Source organism: Pyrus communis, chromosome 12, assembly GCF_963583255.1.
Source record: "Pyrus communis chromosome 12, drPyrComm1.1, whole genome shotgun sequence".
NCBI lineage: Eukaryota > Viridiplantae > Streptophyta > Magnoliopsida > Rosales > Rosaceae > Pyrus > Pyrus communis.
In genome coordinates, this window is record NC_084814.1 from 3,535,795 (window position 1) to 3,556,863 (window position 21,069).

Here is a 21,069-nt window from a genome sequence, read left to right on the forward strand (position 1 = left end):
TAACTCCCTTCTATTTTAGTGATTTAAAGAATAAACACGAGAATTCTTTCTATATGGTCAGCCTCCCCATAGTTATTGGGTTTTTAGGCCTTTTGGGTTCATGTTGTCATACACTTTGGTTTACTGAGCTTAATGAAGCCCAAATCTTCCTTGAAACGTAATTCGAACTCATTCGTTTAATTAATTAAATTATTGATTATCTCAAACTTAAACAATTAAATTATTTAAACTATAGTTAACCATCTCAGTTAAGTTTCTTCAATCTCTACCTTACTCGGCATATGATTCATTAGATTCTAACTAGCAAGAAAGTGGATGATTAGAACTCTTACTAATTCATTTTGAATTAAAACTTCTTTTAATTCTCCTTTTATTGATAATTAGTGTTTACTAATCTTTAGGGCTTCGAAAAACCCGTGATTGGCGTCTAACAATATGGGACCTAAGGTAACCAAAAGCAGTGGAAAACTTATTCAATTGGAATTACAATGCAACATGATAATTTTTCTAATTCAATACTCTTGATCACATTGTTTTTTCTTTTCATTTTATTCATGTCTATTATCCCATGTGATTCACTCATCGTTATTGTTGTGAGTGTGATTTGGAACGTACTTCCTAAATAACATTCACGTGCTATGGCTTGAGCTTTTTAAATCATATCATAGAGTATTCTCGTTCTACGGTTGAAGGTTAGAAATCCCTTGTTGTACATTTAATATCAATTTAGTAAAAAATGAAATAATTTCAATGTTCATTACATGTTAGTAAACATGTCATACATTTAACATTTGTCAAGGGTGCTAAACTAATTAATTAGTTAAAAAAAGAATTTAGAACTTTGAATCATGGAGAAATATAATAGAGATGAATGAGACCGGAACTACGTAGCCATCATTGCAACTTACAAAAACTTTGATTTTTTTTATTTTTTGGAAAATTGAAGCATTAGTTCTTATACTATGATTGCATTGTAGCTTTATACATGTTTAACAAAATGTGGAACATTAGTCCTTCATGCTAAACTTTGCAAGAATTTTTGTATATCAATTTTAATTGGTTTTTAATTAAAAAATCAAAGCTACAATTTGGTCATAGTTCGGAGGTTAATTAATGCTCCAATTTATTCTTTTGACTTCTGAAACAAGCAACATGAAAATTTCCAGCTTCAAAAAAATAAAAGAAATAAGATATATATATATATATATTTTTTTTTTTTAACAAACGATATTATTAAGCACACAAATAAATATAGCACTTACAAAAACATGCTTTCTTAATAATATATGCCTTTAATTAGGTGACCAACATGTCACACACACACACATATATATATATATATAATATAAGCAAATCGCCCTTCAACACTCTTGAGATTTGCTCTTAAATTCCACCATCAATTTATTTAATTTCTTGTTGCTTATCCTCTGTTGAGGGATACTCATATCTTGGTCCTGGCCTTGTGGATTTGAAGGGGCAGAAGGAGTCAACTTCCGAGCAAGCTCTAGAGCATCTTCAGCCCGATTGATGATGTTGTTGAAGCACAGATATCGACCGTAGGACGAGACATCTTCAAAAACGCAGATGTGTGCATCGATTAAGAAATTAGTATCGACGGTCACGAGCACGCCATCTTCGTACATCTCAGCCGCTCCTTTCAAATACGGGTTGGTGATGGACAAATCCGGAGCCATCAACAACCCTACATTCATAGACACCATATTCAAGCTCCTGTCCATTGCAAGGGCCCACGCTGTCTTCTCTGCTAGGGTTTTTGATAATGCATGCCACAACTGTCCAACAACAAATACATATGGATAAGTGAAGTTTAGTAATTTGTTGGTTCAGGTTGAAAGTGGGATCGGATCACATTCCTACCGACTCACAACACTCTAACTACTGATCAACACTGGGCTCACGAACCGCATCGCGTCGACATCTACATGCATGAGTCATTTATGACCGTTGAAAACGACGAGATATTTTTTAACATGTTGGAATATAGCTTGAAAGTATAATACTACAATTGGTTGAAAATTAAAAAAAAATTCAATCCGTTGTATTATATGACATTTAGCGTAATGATCCATTTTTCCTGCATACTGGAATCCTCATGTCCAAATAATGCGTGTGGCGACCACATCTCATCAAGAGTTAGAACTTAGAAATGGTCCACGCAAGCGGCGGCAGAACTCCTAGTTTCCCAAGTTGTGGCTGCGCATCGGGCCACCAACCCGTACCAAAAAGTCTTCTTGTTTTTTTGTTTTTTTTTTTTGTGTTTGTATTTTTGTATTTTTGTTGCGGTTACATGTACGTATAATCATTTGACAAACACACACATTTGACTAAACGACTCTTTGTTTTCTTTTGTTGGAATGGACTAATTGATGAGTTCAAAAAATTGTAAAGATATAGTATTTACCTTGAAACTACGACAGAAATTGACATCACTCCAGTGCCGTTCATCCAAATCCAAATCGAGAACCGTCGATTTGCGATCATTTCGCCAAAAGACGGCAGCAGCGGAAGATGTAAACACGATTTTGTCTATTGTTTCAGTTCTTGCACATGCTTCTAGTACGTTGTGCGCTGCCCGAACCTCTACTTCCGCTATGTATTCCTGCACGCAACACATATATAAAAACCGTTGTAAATTTAATGCTACGTAACATGAGTGCTACAAATATTTCAGTTATATTTGATTTTTATTACTGTTCGAATTTTTTATTTCCTCAATTGATTGAATCCAACCCAGTATATTGAAAAGGTTTCTTATAAAACATTCAAAACCTGAGAAAACAATCAACACATGATGTCCGACTTTTGACTAGTTCTCAAGAAATAATAATTAAGAGGCTGATTGATTGTGTTACGTTGATCTAATTATTAAAAAAACATACCGTCTATTTCCCTCCACCTCCCGGTAATGTTGATATTTTAATAAAAAATAATAAAAACTAAAAAATAGATATATAGATACAGTGTATGGTGTTTGAAGAGAAGGAAGTGTTTCCCTAGGTAGTTGGGAGCCGACTTAGCTTATACTTTTTCTGCTACTTCATAATCTAAATTTAAATTTTCTTATTAATATTATAAAATATTATGCGAAAAAAATGAAGTGTCAGAAAGTACATAGAGAGTCTCACTTTTAAGAAAATCTGCTTAGCATTCTCGTTTATAATCTAGCTGATGATGGTAATGTATCGACTTAGCTTTTTAATAGTCTTGTTGCTGATATTAATGTACCAACTCGTATTTGATCATTAATAATCAGTTTACTATTTAAAAGAAAAATAAGGGCCAAACCCAGGAGATTGCATGAAAATTGGATCCCTTATCGGATCAGAGAAAGGTTAACTGCATCATTTATAATATCCGACTTTTGACTAAAGTTCCTCTTTATTTCTTATTCACCAAATAAGCTCCTTTTCATTTGGTTTATTGGTCACATGATATATACAAAATCTAGAAAAGCAAATGATATATAATTATATATCACTTTCAAACTTCTATTCTTGCCACAACAGAGCACCTCCAATCATTTCCATACACTAATTATGTAATCATTATTTTTTTGGACGAAGTGACAACTTCATTAGCCAATTACGCGATCATCTTAAAATGTCGAGTGTATAATAACTGTATTTTAAAAAGATTAGTTAGTAACTTTGTTATGTTAGTTTATTTTTTTTAAAGATAGGAAAGACTCACATAATCATTTCACTTCCTCATAGTTACTATTGTGTGATTTATTAGAGTAAAAAATTAAACTTAACCTGAAATTTGTCCCTAACTACTGAACTATCCTGTAATAATTGTTCTTAATAATTTGTTTAGACTGCTGATAATAACTCTCGTTATTTATTCTCTATTTTTATCCTTTAATTTTTGTTATGGAAAAAGGGTTTAAAACACTAACACAAAATGAATAGAGAAAGATAAATTTTATTTGAACACATTTAACCTCTTTCTACACCCAACTTAAACTTTAAATGTGAAATAGCTTTATTACCTTATTGCATAATTACCATTAAGTATAAGATAAAATTAACAAGAAAAATAAGATATTAATAAAAGGAGTTTTAACGAAAAGTCCACGGTACTGTTCACTTTAACGAAAAACCACATTTTTATACTAAAAAGTCAATCCTGATACTATTCACTTTACCTTTTATTTTGTCTTTATCATTAAAACTCAAAGTTTTCAAACCATTTTCATTAGTTTTCCTATTAATAAACCCATAATCAGTAACTAAACTCTAACCATTACGTAACTTTTAACGTGCGTTTTGTTCTGGCAAAAACCCTAAGACGCTTTCATAAAGAAAAAATAAGCTTTTTTTTTTAACGGATGGAGGGTGATTTTAAAATTTTCAATCCATCAACTAAAATATAAATTTATTAATGGAGAGTTGAATTATTGATTTATTGACTATTAGCTGTATAAGTTTACCAAGTATTTGTTGTTCTTTTTGGACACCATTTACCAAAGTCTTCTACTTCTTAATTTACATCTAACCATAACATCCTGCTTTTGTTGGTGGATTACATATCAATCTGCTACTACTTAATTCGAGAGTTACAGTTAGATAATAGACAACATTAATTAGCTAAGTTCCTCATGTATGCGTTTGTAGAATATCCTACTGATAATATTAGCCTTTGCTTTGCAATCTAAATTCTAATAATTAGCCAAACCACCAACAGCTACAATCTTTGCATCATTGTTTTCGCATGTTTCCAAGCTCTTTTCATTTGATTTTGGTTTTTTATTTTTTAAATGAGTGTAAAGATAAATTTACATCCTTGAATTAGGTTTGTGAGGATAATTTAAGCAATAAATTTAAAGAGATATTGAAAGTTTAATTAAAAACAATATGAGTGTAAAGAGTAAGCTGGTGCAGAAAGAGATTCAACGGTTCAAATAAAATATCCCACAGAGAAGATCAGCAAATTAAACACAGAATTTGTAGTGCAGTTGATTAACAAAAGGGTTCGTTTACTAAACATTTCATCTTTTAGTTCTATTGAAGAAAAAAACCTGAAAGCCTTATTTTCAGTTTTCAGCTTAAAAAAACGAAAACAAAAAGATTATCAAGTGAGTCAATTGGGGAGAAAGAAGGTACATACATCGCAGTCAGGCTGATCTTGTGGAGGCTCAAATGAATAAAACAAGCCGGAACAGCCCTTGAGAGCGTCGAGCATGCTCTGGTAGTCGAACGGATCCAGATCGAAAACTTTGAGCCTCGTTTTGTCACAACAAATCCCACCCAACCGCGCTTCCCCTAATTAACCAACACACCCCAAGAACAATGTTAATTAACGATAATAATCCAGAACTAAACAAAAGTAAAAAGCTTCATTAAGCTAAATTTAAAAACCCACCATGCCTCTGGCGAGCAGCATGGACTGTGTAACCCTTTTGCAGCAGGCGCTCTGTGAGGCTGGCGCCTACGTGACCTGATGCATCCATTACGCATACTGCTGCTGCTGCTGCCATTTGTGTCTCTCTGTACGAGAGAGGGAGAGAAAGAGGCTTTTGGGGTTTGAAGGTCCGAGCTGGCAATATTAGGGAGGTTGCAGGTTCCGGGTAGATCGAGAGGAATCAAGTTTATATATATAGGCACGACAAGTAGTCCCGCACGTTACTTACCAAGCGCCACAGAGCCAGCAACAATTGTAGAAAGTATGTATTGCGCTCGTCACGCTCTTGTTGACGTTCCAGAGATCGCGATTATTGCTAATTTATTTGCTTGACAGTTCACGTTTTTACAATTTAGCAGTTTGATTAATACGGTATCGGAGTTTTAAATTTAGGGGTGTACTTAATTAGATAAAGATTTTAGCGTCGCTTAGTATTATGATCTAATGATATTTATTTTGAATTGTAAGTGGGAGTTTTTGGGTACGATTCTGGTAAAAAACGAATTTGAACCACATTATGTTAGCGCATTATGAGGCTTAGCTCACTCATGATCCCTTAATATAAATAATATCGTTTGTTAAAGAAAAAAAAGAGTTAAGAATTTTAATCTCCCTAACATTATTCTTTCATAAAACACCATATATATTCAATTATTGTTTTTAAAATATTTTAAAAAGTTATGCATTTTGATGAATTTGGTGGAATTTTCTAGTGTACTTTAGGCTTTTAAAAATCAGGCTTATACCTAAAATTTTGAAGGAATTCACCTAAAATTTTAAAAATATTGGTTTTTTTTTTTAAAACCAAATTTCAAAAATATTGGTTGATTACACTCAAATTCTACAAAATTTTATTTACTACTTTAAAATTTTAATTATACTCTTTTATTTTCAATCTCGTTCTGATAATGCTTAGGATGTCTTGACATTGGGATTGTTTACCCACTCTTGGTTGTTACAAATAATTATAAGAAAGTGATATTCACACACTTATTCTTATCTTCTAAACACACATATTAGTATTTGGTCATTAATCTGACGATTGAAAATTAAAATTGGTTTGCAAGAGAAGTAGGGAAGGGAAGGCATAGATGGACGGGTGGCTAGCATTCAAAGAACGTGGAGAGGAGGGGAGAGGGGATTAACTCTAGTTGGGAGGTAGTTGCTATTATATGGGGTTTGGTGGGAACATGTGTCTCCATTAAACTTCACACATGTAGTTATACATTCACATACCTACTTCGTCCTTCCTTACCTACGTGATACAACAATTGTAGTTGTTTATTTATATATTTATTTTTAAATCACTTCCAACTCATCCGTTCAAGCAAGTGTCATTTTATTACAGTGGTAAAAAAAAATTGAGCCATGACATGACGGCGTCGGTGAAACCTCGTCGGTGACTAATCCAATATCTAATCTAATAAAATATATTATTGTGTTACAATTACACAAATAAAATATCTCATATTCAACCCATATAGAAGGCGATGACATGTTTATGTTGAGTTGCATACTTAGTGGCTGATGCATTGAGTATCTGCCTCAAATCTTTATTCCTTTAAAGTAAATATTGTTATTTATAAATTTAAAAAATAGATCAATAGAAAATTACACTGCCGTTTGGGAGTTTCGGTGCACTGCACAATAGACCAAATCCGTTAGTCAAAATTTGGGTCAACAAATAGATCAGGTCTGGTCTGACACTTTACGCGACCATTTACTTTTCGATGCGGAAAAGTTGGATCGGTGGCCATTGTCTGCGTTGTGTCCGAATGGATGAAAGATAAGTTTGAATTTTGGTCACGGATGCACCAAGAAAATTGAGTGATTGCATTCTACCCTAAAATATTTCTCTGTGTTGAAACTTCGTAAAATTAAATCAACGTTTTAAAAGGAACGGAGTTGATTCGCAAGCCACGTGCATTGAAGCATATAATTTTTTGGAGTATTGCAATCGGTGATTGCCGTAGTTAGAGTCTTTTTCTTCAATTCAATATGTTTTGTATCCAAACTTTTCATCTACCTTGCTATAATTTAATATAGAATATCGATTGTAATAAAAAAAAAATTAAAAACCCTTTCAAGCATTGAATTTTATGAGGCAATGGTACTCAATTTAACATAATAATAACCCTTGAACAATATTTTCAAGAGAGAGACGTTTGGGAAATGGCCTCTTTCCTTGAAAAATAATACTAAAATGACATCTTCTCATTTTAAATTCCTCATCAAAACTCGTTGTTTAATAAACAATACACTAGTTGCTTTGTACTACGATCTAGTGATATTTCTCTTGTAAGTGAGAGGTTATAAGGTTGAATATCGTAGATGATGAGTTCGATACCAATTTATTCCCTTATTCTTTAGACCAGACATATCATTGTATAGAAACATTAAAAATAAACAATACAATAATTTAAAACCAAAAGCAAACAATATTATTTTCTTAAATTTATCAAAAAGGACATGAATTTTTTAAATAGAGCGTTAGCATTAGTGGATTAAATTCTAGTTGTTATGGGAAGAGAAATTGATGAGGATCCAACCCTCATCATGGTGCATATGAATGATTGCTTTCTATCATTGCCATTTGGAAAAAGTACATGACTTCTTTGTTAGTGATGACATGCGCCTTGATAGTGGCATGCGCATTGATAGTCTCAAGAATACAATACTCACCTATTCAAGTATTGTACTCTCAAGTATCTTCAAACATATTTGTTGATGCACAAAACAGGTTAACTTTAAAATAACGTAAAGTGTCAAGTTATGACCTTTGCAAGGTTGCTCTGGTCACTCAGTGAGGGTAATATGTAAGAGATAGAGATAGCGAAACAAATACAAACTATACATGGTTCACTCTAAGTTGTACTACATCCACGAGGGTAGAGGAGATCTCATTAGTAATGTAGAGTTTACGTAGTAAAATGGTCTAAGCATAATCATTATTAGTAGGTTCTAATAATGGGTACTACAATAATGGCATTAGGGAATAATTGTAGGAGAATGGTGTCATTTTATAGTTGAGGAGAGTTGCATGCTTTCGTTCGTGGTTAATGTGGGACTCTAAGAGTTTATTTTGATGTTGACACTTGTCACATTGTGATTGGCCTCCTGGTTGGAGAGAAACTCTTGTCCTTTAGCAGGAGTGCCTCAACACGAATCATTTCAATAGGCTCTGAAGGTATAAAGTTGACTGATGCTCGTTAGTTTCGGGATTGGTTCCTTTAGCAGGAGTGCCTCAACACGAATCTTTTCAATGGGCTTTGAAGGTATAAAGTTGACTGATGCTCTAGTTTCGGGATTGGTAAAGTGTGGTACAAACAATGTTAAAACCTTTCTAGGAACTTTCAAATCCCGATGGATAGAGACCAAGTTAGTTAGGAATATACTACAAAGGTTTAGATAGGACATATTAGGAATGTACCACATGAGTCCTATAGATGCATATACAAGATTCATGTGAATAAGATTTACAACTAATTACATGTAAGAAGTCATTTACAAATACTTCTTAATAGTGTTTTCTAAAGCATGTTTGGGGGACCATTAAATTGGCCATAACGTGGCCTATTAAAACATTACAATGTCATAGACAAACTCACAAATTTATTGCAATGTCATATATCTATTAGTTAATCAGTTTATTTGATCGTTAATTGATGACCAAGTTAGTTAGGAATATATTACAAAGGTTTAGATAAGACGCAATAGGAATGTACCACATGAGTCCTATAGAGGCATATACAAGACTCATGTAAATCAGATTTGCAAATGACTCTTTGTAAGAGTATCTTCAAAGGAGATGTCAAAATCCTAAGTGGAATGCCATTGTGCATATTCGACATCAGAAGTCTCACTAATCGAAGTGTTATTTGCTTACTGAATTTGAAGGCTTTGTGGTTTGGAGTCAAATTTGACTTCAATGTCAAATTTATTTTTAATTCATTTTAATGGTGGGTTCCTTGTTCCACTAACATATCAACCAATAAAAAATTTGTTTCAACATTGTTTTAATAATTATAACCATTTCAAGCTCTATTTAAATAATATAATAATATTTGACAATTCGGTTGAAGAAATAGAAAATTTGACGTAAAACTTTAGATTGTCACATTAACCATCAATTATAATTTGACTCTTATAATTTTACATTTCATTTAAGAATGGTCTAAGGATTCATTTACAAATACTTCTTAATTAGTGTTTTCTAGAGCCTATTTGGTAGACCAAGGGCTGGTTTGGTATTGCTGTGCTTTGAAAAAAAGCTGATTCTGTTGTGCTGTGAGAATAAGCGGCTGTGAAATAAAGCAGCAGAGTGTTTGGTAAACTTTTTTGTAAAAGTGCTTTTGAAAAAAAAAAACAGTATTATAGTGTTTGGTAAACTTTTATGTAAAACAGATGTGAAAAAAAGCCGATTTTTCAAAGCTGGGTTTTGCAGCTTCTTGTTTTTGGCTTTTTTTCACCCAAAACTGTGAAAAAAAGCTGAAGCTGAATGTTTACCAAACATAAAAACAGCTCCCAGCTTTTTTTGATACCAGCTTTTTTCAGAATCACTTCAGTACCAAACTAGGTCCAAATAAGGCACAATGTGGCCCATTCAATTGGACATAACGTGGCCCGTTAAAACATTACAAAGTCATATAGATAAACCTACGAATTTATTGCAATGTTATATATTTATTAGTTAATCAGTTTATAATTAATGATTTTGATGTGTGCTTCATCGTCTCCTTCCCCTTCATCATCTCCTTCCCTTTACTCATTGCCATCATCGCCGTCTCCAACTCTCCTTGATCTTATGCTCGACCGCCGAATCGCAAGTAGAGACAGCGGGCTGAAGACGCGTCTAACCGGCACACAAGGGTTCTATTTTTCGGTTGGATTTTGGGTTTTACCATCTGGATATTGTCCATCTTCTCATCTTCCAGGTACCCAATTGATTATTCGTTAATTTGGTTATTTGGGTGCTGAATTCGGATCTAATTTGAGAAATTTATCATCTTTTGGCGTTTCCAAGTTGTGATTTTGATTGGTCGCCTGAATTCGTTTCTTTCGATTTCGTTTTTTTGGTTTTTGGTGAGATTGTTTCAATGGTGGCCATCCTTGAGGTTTGCCTCCTCCTCCTATATGTCAAATGAGTCTAGTAGTAACCATGTATCTGCCTTGGCCATTTTTGAACGTTATTTGAATCTAAACAAACTCAGTGGCGATCTTGAGAGACCATTAACTGAGCTATTTCTCATACGTTGAAGTATTTGGAATCTTGATAAAGTTAATGCTATTGTATTGTGCTTTTTGTTACCAGAGAATCAAGGGGTTGGTAAATGGTCTTGGTTTTATTGGGCTCTCTACCAACCAAAGTAGGGAATGGGGAGTTGGAATTTTTTGCTAAAAATTCACATGTAGATTCGCGGATGGGTATGAACTTTTTGTTCTCATGTATTCGGCTCGTAACTGTAAATAACAAGCGCTACAATTACATGTTTACAAAGCTTAGCTTTCATTCTCTTGTTATTATTTTCAATTCAAGTAGTTTTAACTGATCAAGTACTAATCATAATTTCTCAATTCTCATGTGTTGATGGGAATTTAGTGTCTGTTCTATTTATGTTAGTTTCTATGAATATATCCATCGCAATCATTAAATATGCTAATGTATGGACAATTTAGTGCTTACGAGTTGTGGATATCTTTTAAGTTAGGCACAAAACTTGTCATACTTGCTTGCATGGGTCTCCCTTATAATTCAAATGATTTTACTTTTAGTATGTCATGGATTAGCCAATTGGAAGATACAAATTATAAACTTGTTTCGTTTTACTTTTATGTATCATACCAGTTGTTCTTTGTTCTGCTCCCTTTGAAAATTTTAAAGAAATATGTCGACATGGTTCGAATGAAAAGAGAGATTATAGTTGATTTACCAAGTATCATGGCTGTGTGAGTTTGTGGTGTTTGATGGTTGCTGAAGTGAGTTTGTTCAAGAAAAGTTAGAAAAGGAAAACAAATTGATGGTGTTTGTTTATTTATTTCACAAATGGTATATATCCAACATTAAATTCATCTAAATTAAGATCAGAGAACTTCAAGTTTAGTGTAGACGGAGATGCTGCTCTAACCAACTTGGCTAACCCTAGGTCCGTAAATTGATGGTTTAAAGTGAGCTTACAAGGTGGATCTAGCTGTGTAAGCCCTTTCAAGTCCTTTATAATAAATAACTGACATAACAAAGGAATGAGGGAATCAATTCCCATCAAATATGTTTCTCAAGCATTTCAAACAAACAGTCTCTCTTGCATGTGGATAGATACACATGTAAACATGACCCAGTTCAAGCTAATCTTGGCCTTTGATTCTTTAGTTATAAAAACCAACGTTTCAGATTTAGTTTGAAGAGAATAATTGCAGACCTTGTAAGACCACTTGAAAATTTTACCTTCTCCATCTCCATTGTCTTCACGAGGAAGACCTGAAAACGCAACTTACAGAGCCCTGCTTTTCCTTCTCTTTCTTCCTCTTCCTCCTCCAAGGTCAGGATTGATAAGTCTCCACCACCAATTGGATCGGTGAGGTCGCATTTCCCTCTGCTTCAATCAAATCCTCGCTGACCCCATTGTCGAATCTTGTTTTCTTTTTCCCGAATTCCGGTTAATAGAATGTTGGTATTGAATGTTGTTTTCTGATTGTCGAAATCATTTTCTGATTGTCTTTTCAGTTGAATTTGTGCAGGTTTGGAGTATTGAGCTCGATTCCATAACACCTTGCCGAGGTAATTGAATTCCCATGTTCTTGCTCATTGGTTACTTTTTTTATTCACTTGGACAGTTGTGTTTTGTAATTGCTGGGTCTTTGATGATAATTTGAATAATCTATTGTTCTTACAATACAATTCTTAATTAAGTAAAAAGAAAAAGAATGCACCGTTGTTATTAATACTGTCTGGAAAGGTGGTCATAAATTGAAGCCCTATGGTCTTTTTATAAAATCACAGGAAAATGAGCAGTGATCCGATGAATCCACCTGGACTGGTCGTATCGACCACCGAACCCATCCTCTCATTCCTCACCTCAGCTTCCACAGACCCAGACCTCTCTCATGAACTCCAGCAAATTGCGTCCAATCTATCCTCCAAACCCAGTGTACCGTACAAGTCTCTCCGAGCTCTTTGGGTTGCATCTGATGCCTCGACCCGACCGCAGTTGGCCCGACTCTTCTCTGGATGCGAGTTTGTCCTCACCAGCCCCAAACCCAGAGAAAAGGTGAAACGCAAAACACTATATCACCCCTTTGTGTTTTGTTTTGTTTGCAATTGAACTTTGTTATTTTTTCCTGTATTTTCCAGAGATTCCAAATGAAATGTAATTGTTCTTGTTGTGTTTAGAGTGAGGAGTTGAAGGCTAGACTTAAGAAGCTGGCTGAAGTTTTGGAGAGGAATGCATATGCAGAACTTGTGAAGGATATTACCCCTAAGAAAGAAACCACTGAGCCTTTCTCTTCTTACAAGGATCAACTCGGCTTTGGTAAGATAAAGAGTTTATACATGTCTAACATAATGTTTTATTGCTTGTTTCTGAATGATATTACTGTGGCAAATACATTGAGCTTGGACTTTTTCAGTTTTGTGATAATGGCGTAAGTTTCTTTAATTCAATGATCTTATCAGGAAGAGTTCAATTTGTAGTTATTGCTTTGGTCCATTGATGGAAATTGATTTTTATGTGAATGGATTTGAGGGGAATGCGAACAAAACTGTGATATAATACAAGGATGTTTATATGGAATTTCAAAGAATAATGAAATTTTGGTGAGTCGTAGGATGTATTCGGGCATGTGTGATCTGTACCAAAGTTCTAATTATTTGTACAGGTGTGCAAAGTACTTGCTGGTTTTGTTGACTGGGCAGTTTGGTGTTCTATGGCAGTTTGTTTATGTGGGATTACTCTAATGTGTTAGCACCTGAATGATGAAAGAAATAATTTCTTCTTTCCTGTGTATTAATGCCAGAAATTTTATGACCGTTATTTTTTGTCATATTGCTGTTTTGTTTTTACTCTCTGCTTGCCATTACATTCCCAGCAGATGATATTGAAAGGAAATTGGTGACTGATTGAGAAATTTGAATCTCGGATATATATGGGGAAATTACTGGCTGTTGGTAATAGGGAGAGCATTGGGTGGGGTGAGTATTCTGTGATAATTTCCGAACCAAGTCATAAAAGTATTGGATACATTTGCATTTTAAATTAACATGATAGTAGACCATTATTTATGTAAGGAGTACATGAAATCACAATGGAATCGAATTAGTTCACAAAACTAGAGATTTCTTTCCAGTTTGGGTGAACCGTGAAACTGGAACTAGTTCACAAAACTAGAGATTTCTTTCTGGTTTAGGTGAAACTGGAACCGAATGGAAGGCAGTACAGGCTCCCTAGCCTAGAACATTTGCTTCATGGGAAGCATTTTGTGTTAAGAATTCATTGAAATAGTTTGACTACATATTTGAATCTCTGTTTAAAATTCATTCCTCTTATTTCCGAATAGAGTTGAGTGGTTTATTTTTCTAATTTAAAGCATCTATTGTTATGTTTAGAAAAAAAAAAATATATTTATTATCCCTTTGTTAGCGAATGATTGATAATCTTTTAGTTTCTTTTCTCCTTTTTAATTGTGTTTGTTGTGTAAATTTTCTGTAGAATTTTTATTCTCTTTGAAAATATGTTTTGGATGCTCCAGTGCTAAAACAGTCAAAACTTCTACAGGTTTACATGTTGTGGTGACCATGTTTACCTGCTATTTGGTAGGATATGCTGCATTCAGAGCTTTGTTTAACCACAGTCCCGTCATGGTATGTATATTCGAGAGAGTAGTTTCTATTTTATTAAACTATTTTTTGGTTTCTGGGCATTGTAATATGTGATTATTGTTTGGTTCCTATTTTATCTGCATGTTCTTTTTCTTATTTACAGTACTATATAAGTTGACGCCGCTCTTATTTTTCTCATCTCAGAATGCTGCTGGAGGCATTCTTGGATTGGTCATTGGCATGCTCGTGGAAACATTTATTTTCATAATTAGAACTTCTAGTCAAGATCTCAGATCATCTTCTTCCACATCCAAGCTAAAGAAGAATCAGTAGGCTTGGTCTTTGGAGGTTCGTATACTTTTATTGACGGTTTTATTGATAGTACTTTTTTGACATCCTAAATACAAAGAGATCTGAGCAATTAAAGCAACCTTACATGTAGTATCGTTATCGGCCTCACACTCCATATTAGCATTGTTGTGAAGCTAAGGGCATTATTAGCTAAGTAGATAACAGTTGAGGATAAGCCTCCAATTTAAGGGTGGCATGGCTATCAACTGTAGCAGAATGGAGTAGTTAACACACAACTGAAATTCGTTATTCCCAACGTGAAAACTAGTTGACATCTGGCCAACGTCATTTATAACGGCCCTGCTTAGGCAGCCCTGCATTAGAGGCTTATCTTAATCTGGCAACTTCCCTGCTGTCACAAGTCGTCAACGACTTCAAAATTCTAGCAGCTAATGCATGTTCCTAGCCAACTTAACAATCATGCAAACATGGATGCTGATATATTTGATGGCTGACATATAAGGTTGCAATCAATGTTGTTCACGCTTGTATTTGACTACATAGTAGGGGTGGTTCCATTCACTTACAAAAGTTGTGTCTTTCTGATCTTAATTGTAGTCTATTATCTTGAAATTTAGGTTTCGATGAGGAGGATGAAACGCAAACAGAGGAGAAATGTCTATGTTACTAAATATACTCGTATACTTCAAACAATCAGGTACATTCTTGTACTCATAGAGTTATCCGTCGGCCCGATTTGCATGAAGCCGGATAAGTATGGCTGTTAGTTTTACAGATCGATCGTGGGTTTACCACTGAAAGATTAAATCAACGTATAATAGTGGACCTTGTTTTTGTATTACCATTACATCCCAGTGGGATATTTTTTGGATGGTGGTTTGGGATCAAGATATTTGTACCTTTTTCAATGTTTTCTCAAATTTGTGCCACAAGAAACACTTGAGACTAACATCTGCAGATTATATGAATCATTATGTGCACATAGTTTAACAAACGATATACGCTAAAGGGGTGAGAGAGTAGGCTAAGCCTCACAATGTTCTAGCAATAATGTGGTTCAAATTCGCCACTGACGAGAATCGAATGTAGGACATTTCACTTATAAGGGAAGAGGAATACTACTAGACCATAGTACTAATTGGCAATATGTACACTGAGTTGACAGTTGCTAACACTAGAGAAATTTGATACCAAGTTTACACTAGAGGTGCATTTTTTACACCTGTCAACAGGTTGTTTTTCGGGTTCATATGGTGTGAAAAATAGGTCCAAACACAACCCCTTAAACCCTAAACCCTAAACCCTAATTTTGTTGAAGTTACTAGAGGTGCATTTTTTACACCCGACAACAGGTTGTTTTTTGGGTTCATATGGTGTGAAAAATAGGTCCAAACACGATCCCTTAAACCCTAAACCCTAAACCCTAAACCCTAATTTTGTTGAAGTTACTTAATATAACAATAATTCGATGAGCAATCGAAAACTGTTGGTTTGAACCATTTCCTTCATTTCTAGTTGTTAGGGTAAGACAGAAGTTGGTGAGAGGTTGAAGCCTAGAAGGGAGAAATGAAGAACATATCAAATGAAAATATGTCAGTGAAAACGACTCCTCTATTTTTTATCTGAAAACTAGAAATAAAAACGAAATGATTATTAAACGATAGTGTAATAATAAAATCACGACAAAGCAAGCTGTCATAATAAAAAGGAATCGTTACTTGGTACATACTTTATCTTATCAACTTGAAATATTATATTAAGAGATAAGATAAACCCCACTTTGTTAAGTTGATTTTGGGATTTGTCATTGACCCGTTAAAAGTCGATCAATTTTCTTGTCTTTTCTTTACAAGTGACACTACTATTCTTCTCTTTATCAATTTAGATACTCTTTGAGAATGTATTATTTTGGAAATTTCAACTGTTTGTTTAATCGACACAAATTGGGACCCGAATCTCGCAGATATTTTGATTCCAACGAATGGTGATGCTATAGCTTCAATTCGATTAATTCTTAACGAATTAGCATTTGCAATTTGTAAAGGTCATTCTAGCTATATACGAAATTCTTGGTGTGCATTTGTCTTCTTCTGTTTGTCAAAAGTAACAAAGTAATAATAATTAGACGATTTACCTAACGGTTAGAAATCTTTACAAGTGTTTTACGAGACAAGAACTTACATGACATCAGAATAGCGTCGCGTGATGTCTCGTGTCAAAAGTAAAATATGTTTAAACAAAAGTTTACACATTTTTATTTTGTTAACAAGAAACTTCACAATAATATTGTACATGTACTATGTAAGTTTTATGAATCATGACCTAAAGTGGGAGAGATTTTTCCATCCATCCATTCAAAACATAAATCAGTATCCCATATGCCATGATTTAAATAAAAATTATATTTAGTCACTTTCTTTTAAATTATAACATGAAATATATCGACTGACTCGTGTTCAGAAACATTGAAAAAATTCTCCTAAAATAGTTGTCTCAAATTAAATATGCGACACTTTAATTGTTCACAACTCGTTATTAATGTGAGTGTTTTCTTAATTTTTAGATCTTTAGGATTAGAAATGCATGTTTTTAATTCCAATTCAAAAAGTTTTGGATATGAATATCACACAATTTTGGGATCAAAATCTCAAAATATACTCTTGGCAAATTTGAACTTTCGAGATCAGATCAATTCCGAAATTTCGTAGTTGTGGGAGTTATTTGGCTTCATCCATGCCAAGATTACATAATATATCATCATCACCACGCTCTCTCTACATAATATATATTCAGGGAGTTATATGTTTTCATTTGAAAAGTTTCGAATGTGAATATCCGATTTGGTTTATATTTGAGTATTTTGTACAATATATAGCAAGGATACCTATTTAAAACATAATTAAGTGTATGCAATGGAATTAGACAAGTTTCTGAGATTCGGAATATTCAAATACATTTCAATTCGTATCCAATTCTTCTCATATTTTTTAGGTTTTTGATGTCGAATTTGGATTGGACAAGATACTTTAGAACTTATCGGCTCACGATCGGTCAGAGTCGAATATTTCTATCCAAGTTGCAACCCTATGTGAGTGTTGGCAAATTCTTGTACCTTATTTTATAAAAACCAACGGCATGGGACAGGGATGGGAACACAGAAATTATGCCAAAACCATATGCTGGGATGGGAACACAGAATTTATGCCAAAACTTCTGAGCGACCAAAAAATAGGTAACGTGAAATCTCAGTTACTTTTCATCACACGGTCAGATGCGGATAATCTAGGAAGGGGTCCTCCTGTCTGTCCCATTACCATCGGGTTTTTTTTTTTTGAACAAAACTTGGTTGCTTAAAAACAAAATTTGTTTGATTTGATAAATTTTTTTAATAAGTGGGATGCAATTCATAATAAACAAGTATTTTATAGGCTATGTTAATAATTGTACCACAAAGAGATGATAAAAATTATAGAATAGCATTTTAATTTAATATATCGGGTGGACCAAATGATTGTACAAAATGTCAAATTGATCCATAAGTCATCGAATATCATTTTGATGTTTTACACTTAACATCTTTGTTGAAGATGATTTAATGGTTTATTAACTAGACGATGATACTAGGAGAACATTTTCAGTATTTCGGAACAAAACTATGTACACCAAATCATATTACAAGTAGTTGAAAATAAATTTTCGAAGTGTCTAACTAATTTTATTATTACATTTGGAGGAAAGGGATCCTTTTTGGATCCCCTTGATCAAATCTACCAAGACACACAATCTGGACCTTTGAAATTTGATCAAACGACTAAAGTTATTATAACTTTTAAAATGGATCTCTATTTGTAATCGTTAGATCAAATTTCAAAAGTCCGAATTATGTGCTTCGGTAGACTTTGATGAAAGGCCTCTTTCCACGTTTGGAATACACGGAGGGGACCCACAAAGATTTGTCGTGAAACCTGCACTTGGCACTGCTTCGTTCCTTACCTGATTCACGATCTTCCCGCCTTCCCCATCGGAGTGGCTTACTCACTACTCACTAGCCAGCCTCACGTGCAAATTCCACACGTGTCATCATCCCGTACCACCCCAAGTCAACCCCGTCAGCGCATCCAACGGCGCAAAGTGAATTATATATACAGGCCTTCACTTCACGGATCTCTCTGCAAAAAGCAGAGAGAAAAACTACGAAGTCTCACACTTTGCTCAGACACTGCAAAGTAGGCAAAAGCTTCAATTAGCAGTCATGATCCGAACCGGTTCTTTTGCGCTCCGGTCACCGGCCGTTTCCGGCTCGCCTAGAGTGTCCCTAGCCCGGAACGACTCGCTCTCGAGCGTTTTCTCCGGCGAGAGGAGCACCGTCGGATCTCCCATGATCTCCCTGCATTTCGACGTCAATCGCCGCCGAGATAAGATGATCCGGAGATCTCTGTCGGAGAGCGACGTTCTGCAATCGGCGTCCGACGGATTTCGAGCTCTGCCGGCGAGTTACGCCGGTAAATTGGCGGGAAGTGGAATTTCGACGGAGAAGCTGGTTCCTGGCGGCGGCGATTGCGGAGGGAATACTGTAACGGTGCAGGAAGGCGAGCAGAGGAAGATCGGAGCGTATTATCAAGAGATGCTGAAGTCAAACCCCGGCGATCCGTTGCTGCTGAGGAACTACGGGAAATTCTTGCACGAGGTAATTGATTAATTAATCAAATTATCAAATTGATCTGCACATTAATTATGATTAATGAGAAAAGAAAGATGATAAAAATGATTGAATGATTTGGATTAGGTGGAGAAGGATGCGGTGGGGGCGGAGGAGTGCTATTGTAGGGCGATATTGGAGAGTCCGGGAGACGGTGATTTGTTGTCGCTCTACGGAAAGCTAATCTGGGAGACGCAGAGAGATGAGGAACGGGCTAAATCTTACTTTGATCAGGCTGTTTCTGCCTCCCCTGACGATTGGTATGTGGCTTTTATTTTATTTTATTTATTTTATTTTTATTTTTTTTCAAACTCTCTTGCTTGGTAGATAATATACGAGAGATTATCTACCCAAGCAAGGAATTTAGTTTGGTGTTTTTAGTTCAACAAATAAAAATGTTCGATGTTTTTAGTATTTTGTTTTTCGATTTTATATCAATTTTTCTCTAAAAATAAAGATAAATTGTCGATTTTGTCGCTGAATTATTACTCGAGCATAGATTAAGTCTCTAAAATTATTCTTTTTCGATATTAATCTCTAAACAATTCTGTCCAATTTTTCGACATTTTAAATCACGTGACTTCCATGTAGTATTATATCGTCAATTCTTTTACCCATAAACCACTAATTTTGCGAATGAAACTATACTATTTTATCTTCCAAACTTAATTCCATAAACTATTTTTCAGAACAATAAGTTTATCTTTATAAATTTATGTCAATATACTCTTTAAAGTGCGTCACGTCTACTTAACTTAAATTCACCGAAAATTGAATATTTGCTTGTTTTAATTCTTAAATTTTTTTTTCTATCATTTGTTTAAACTTGTAAATAAGATTAAAAAATAAAGCGCTCGGAGCTTTGCCCAATTTGGAAGCGTCGTCTTTTCCTAAGCGTAAGAAAAAAGTTTGATTTGTCTGTGTATGTTATGTTTAATGCAGCATGGTGTTGGGGTCCTTCGCTAGCTTCATGTGGGAAGCAGAGGAAGACGAAGACGACAATGAAGAAATCAACATCGACGACGGAACTCAAGCATCATCTGTGCCGGCTCTGGTTCCTGCATTTTAACTCTGTTGGATGAAGTAGACCGCGAATTCGACAAAGAGAGTTCAACCACGCCACTCGCGTCCCCGGGAATTCAATTCCCAACGTTCCTGATGTTGGTAAAAACGGCAAAAGAAAAAGAAGACGGGAGGTACCAGTTTTATGAGAAAGGCTTTTACTGTCGAAGTATAACTATAACCACTACTTAACTTGAAGAACAAGAAATAAACATGTATATGTGCTAAATACATAGCATATGTATGTAATATGTAGAATGTGCTTACTTACCCGGCTGAAATCTCTAGCTTGCTAAGTGAAGGTTGAATGTGTTAATTTCATTTGCTTGTCTGCTTTCCTTGTAAATGTTTATAAATAAAATTATAATGTATTCTAATCTGTCACTTTTCTGTATCTTATCGAATGCATGGACTTTGTAGTACTTTTGCCTTCATTCATGCTAACGGCTTCGTATTCAATTTGAAGTTTTGAACTTTTGGGACATCAAACAAGAGCTTGTTTGAAAGTACTTTTAAAATAACTGAAAGCATTTTTGATGAACTTGATTCAGGGCCAGCCCTGGGGCAGGGCAAACAGGCAGCTGCACAGGGCCCCAAATCGTGAGGGGCACCAAAATTAGTTTACAAGCATATGTTTATGCCAACAGCGGTGGGAAAGAACTAACAAGGAGGACAACCTGAGAAAGAAAAACAGCTTTTTAACCGTTGACTAAGGTTGAGTTTCCAAGAGCCATAATTTGAAGATGAAACTTAGAATTCA

The 21,069-nt window shown here is 34.7% G+C and overlaps 3 protein-coding genes across 7 annotated transcripts; 2 read left to right on the forward strand and 1 right to left on the reverse strand.

The window, feature by feature from the left end:
• Positions 1–1,177: 1,177 nt before the first annotated feature.
• On the reverse strand, positions 1,178–5,601 carry LOC137711028 (cinnamoyl-CoA reductase-like SNL6). The gene is made up of 4 exons (XM_068450222.1): positions 5,386–5,601; positions 5,131–5,285; positions 2,423–2,620; positions 1,178–1,793 (listed from the first exon to the last, which is right to left on the reverse strand). Exons 1-4 carry the CDS (start codon positions 5,498–5,500, stop codon positions 1,362–1,364), a joined length of 900 nt encoding a protein of 299 aa, XP_068306323.1. The 5' UTR covers positions 5,501–5,601; the 3' UTR covers positions 1,178–1,361.
• A 4,515-nt stretch (positions 5,602–10,116) lies between these two features.
• On the forward strand, positions 10,117–15,497 carry LOC137711667 (uncharacterized). Of its 5 annotated transcripts, none has more exons than XM_068450927.1 (7): positions 10,117–10,358; positions 12,160–12,199; positions 12,422–12,689; positions 12,812–12,950; positions 14,235–14,278; positions 14,441–14,584; positions 15,166–15,497. In XM_068450927.1, exons 3-6 carry the CDS (start codon positions 12,426–12,428, stop codon positions 14,567–14,569), a joined length of 576 nt encoding a protein of 191 aa, XP_068307028.1. In that variant the 5' UTR covers positions 10,117–10,358; positions 12,160–12,199; positions 12,422–12,425; the 3' UTR covers positions 14,570–14,584; positions 15,166–15,497. The 5 variants fall into 5 exon arrangements, with proteins under 5 accessions (XP_068307028.1, XP_068307026.1, XP_068307027.1 ...); XM_068450925.1 differs by lacking the exon at positions 12,160–12,199 and adding an exon at positions 10,736–10,848 and having other exon boundaries at positions 10,119–10,358; positions 14,193–14,278; XM_068450926.1 differs by having other exon boundaries at positions 10,119–10,358; positions 12,146–12,199; positions 12,420–12,689; positions 14,193–14,278.
• Positions 15,498–18,723: 3,226 nt separating this feature from the next.
• On the forward strand, positions 18,724–20,693 carry LOC137710972 (uncharacterized). Its single transcript, XM_068450152.1, has 3 exons — positions 18,724–19,235; positions 19,335–19,507; positions 20,190–20,693. Exons 1-3 carry the CDS (start codon positions 18,801–18,803, stop codon positions 20,314–20,316), a joined length of 735 nt encoding a protein of 244 aa, XP_068306253.1. The 5' UTR covers positions 18,724–18,800; the 3' UTR covers positions 20,317–20,693.
• Positions 20,694–21,069: the final 376 nt, after the last annotated feature.

Bases quoted from the DNA above. Each gene is read 5' to 3' on its own strand.
- LOC137711028 (XM_068450222.1), bottom strand. From the start codon at position 5,500: ATGGCAGCAGCAGCAGCAGTATGCGTAATGGATGCATCAGGTCACGTA. The intron at 2,621-5,130 runs GTATGTACCTTC...TGTTGCGTGCAG, and splicing joins AAGATCAGCCTGACTGCGAT to GAATACATAGCGGAAGTAGA. The intron at 1,794-2,422 runs GTAAATACTATA...GTTGTTGGACAG, and splicing joins ATTTCTGTCGTAGTTTCAAG to TTGTGGCATGCATTATCAAA.
- LOC137711667 (XM_068450925.1), top strand. From the start codon at position 12,426: ATGAGCAGTGATCCGATGAATCCACCTGGACTGGTCGTATCGACCACC. The intron at 12,690-12,811 runs GTGAAACGCAAA...TGTTGTGTTTAG, and splicing joins GCCCCAAACCCAGAGAAAAG to AGTGAGGAGTTGAAGGCTAG. The intron at 14,279-14,440 runs GTATGTATATTC...TTCTCATCTCAG, and splicing joins TTAACCACAGTCCCGTCATG to AATGCTGCTGGAGGCATTCT.
- LOC137710972 (XM_068450152.1), top strand. From the start codon at position 18,801: ATGATCCGAACCGGTTCTTTTGCGCTCCGGTCACCGGCCGTTTCCGGC. The intron at 19,236-19,334 runs GTAATTGATTAA...GATTTGGATTAG, and splicing joins ACGGGAAATTCTTGCACGAG to GTGGAGAAGGATGCGGTGGG. The intron at 19,508-20,189 runs GTATGTGGCTTT...TGTTTAATGCAG, and splicing joins TCTGCCTCCCCTGACGATTG to CATGGTGTTGGGGTCCTTCG.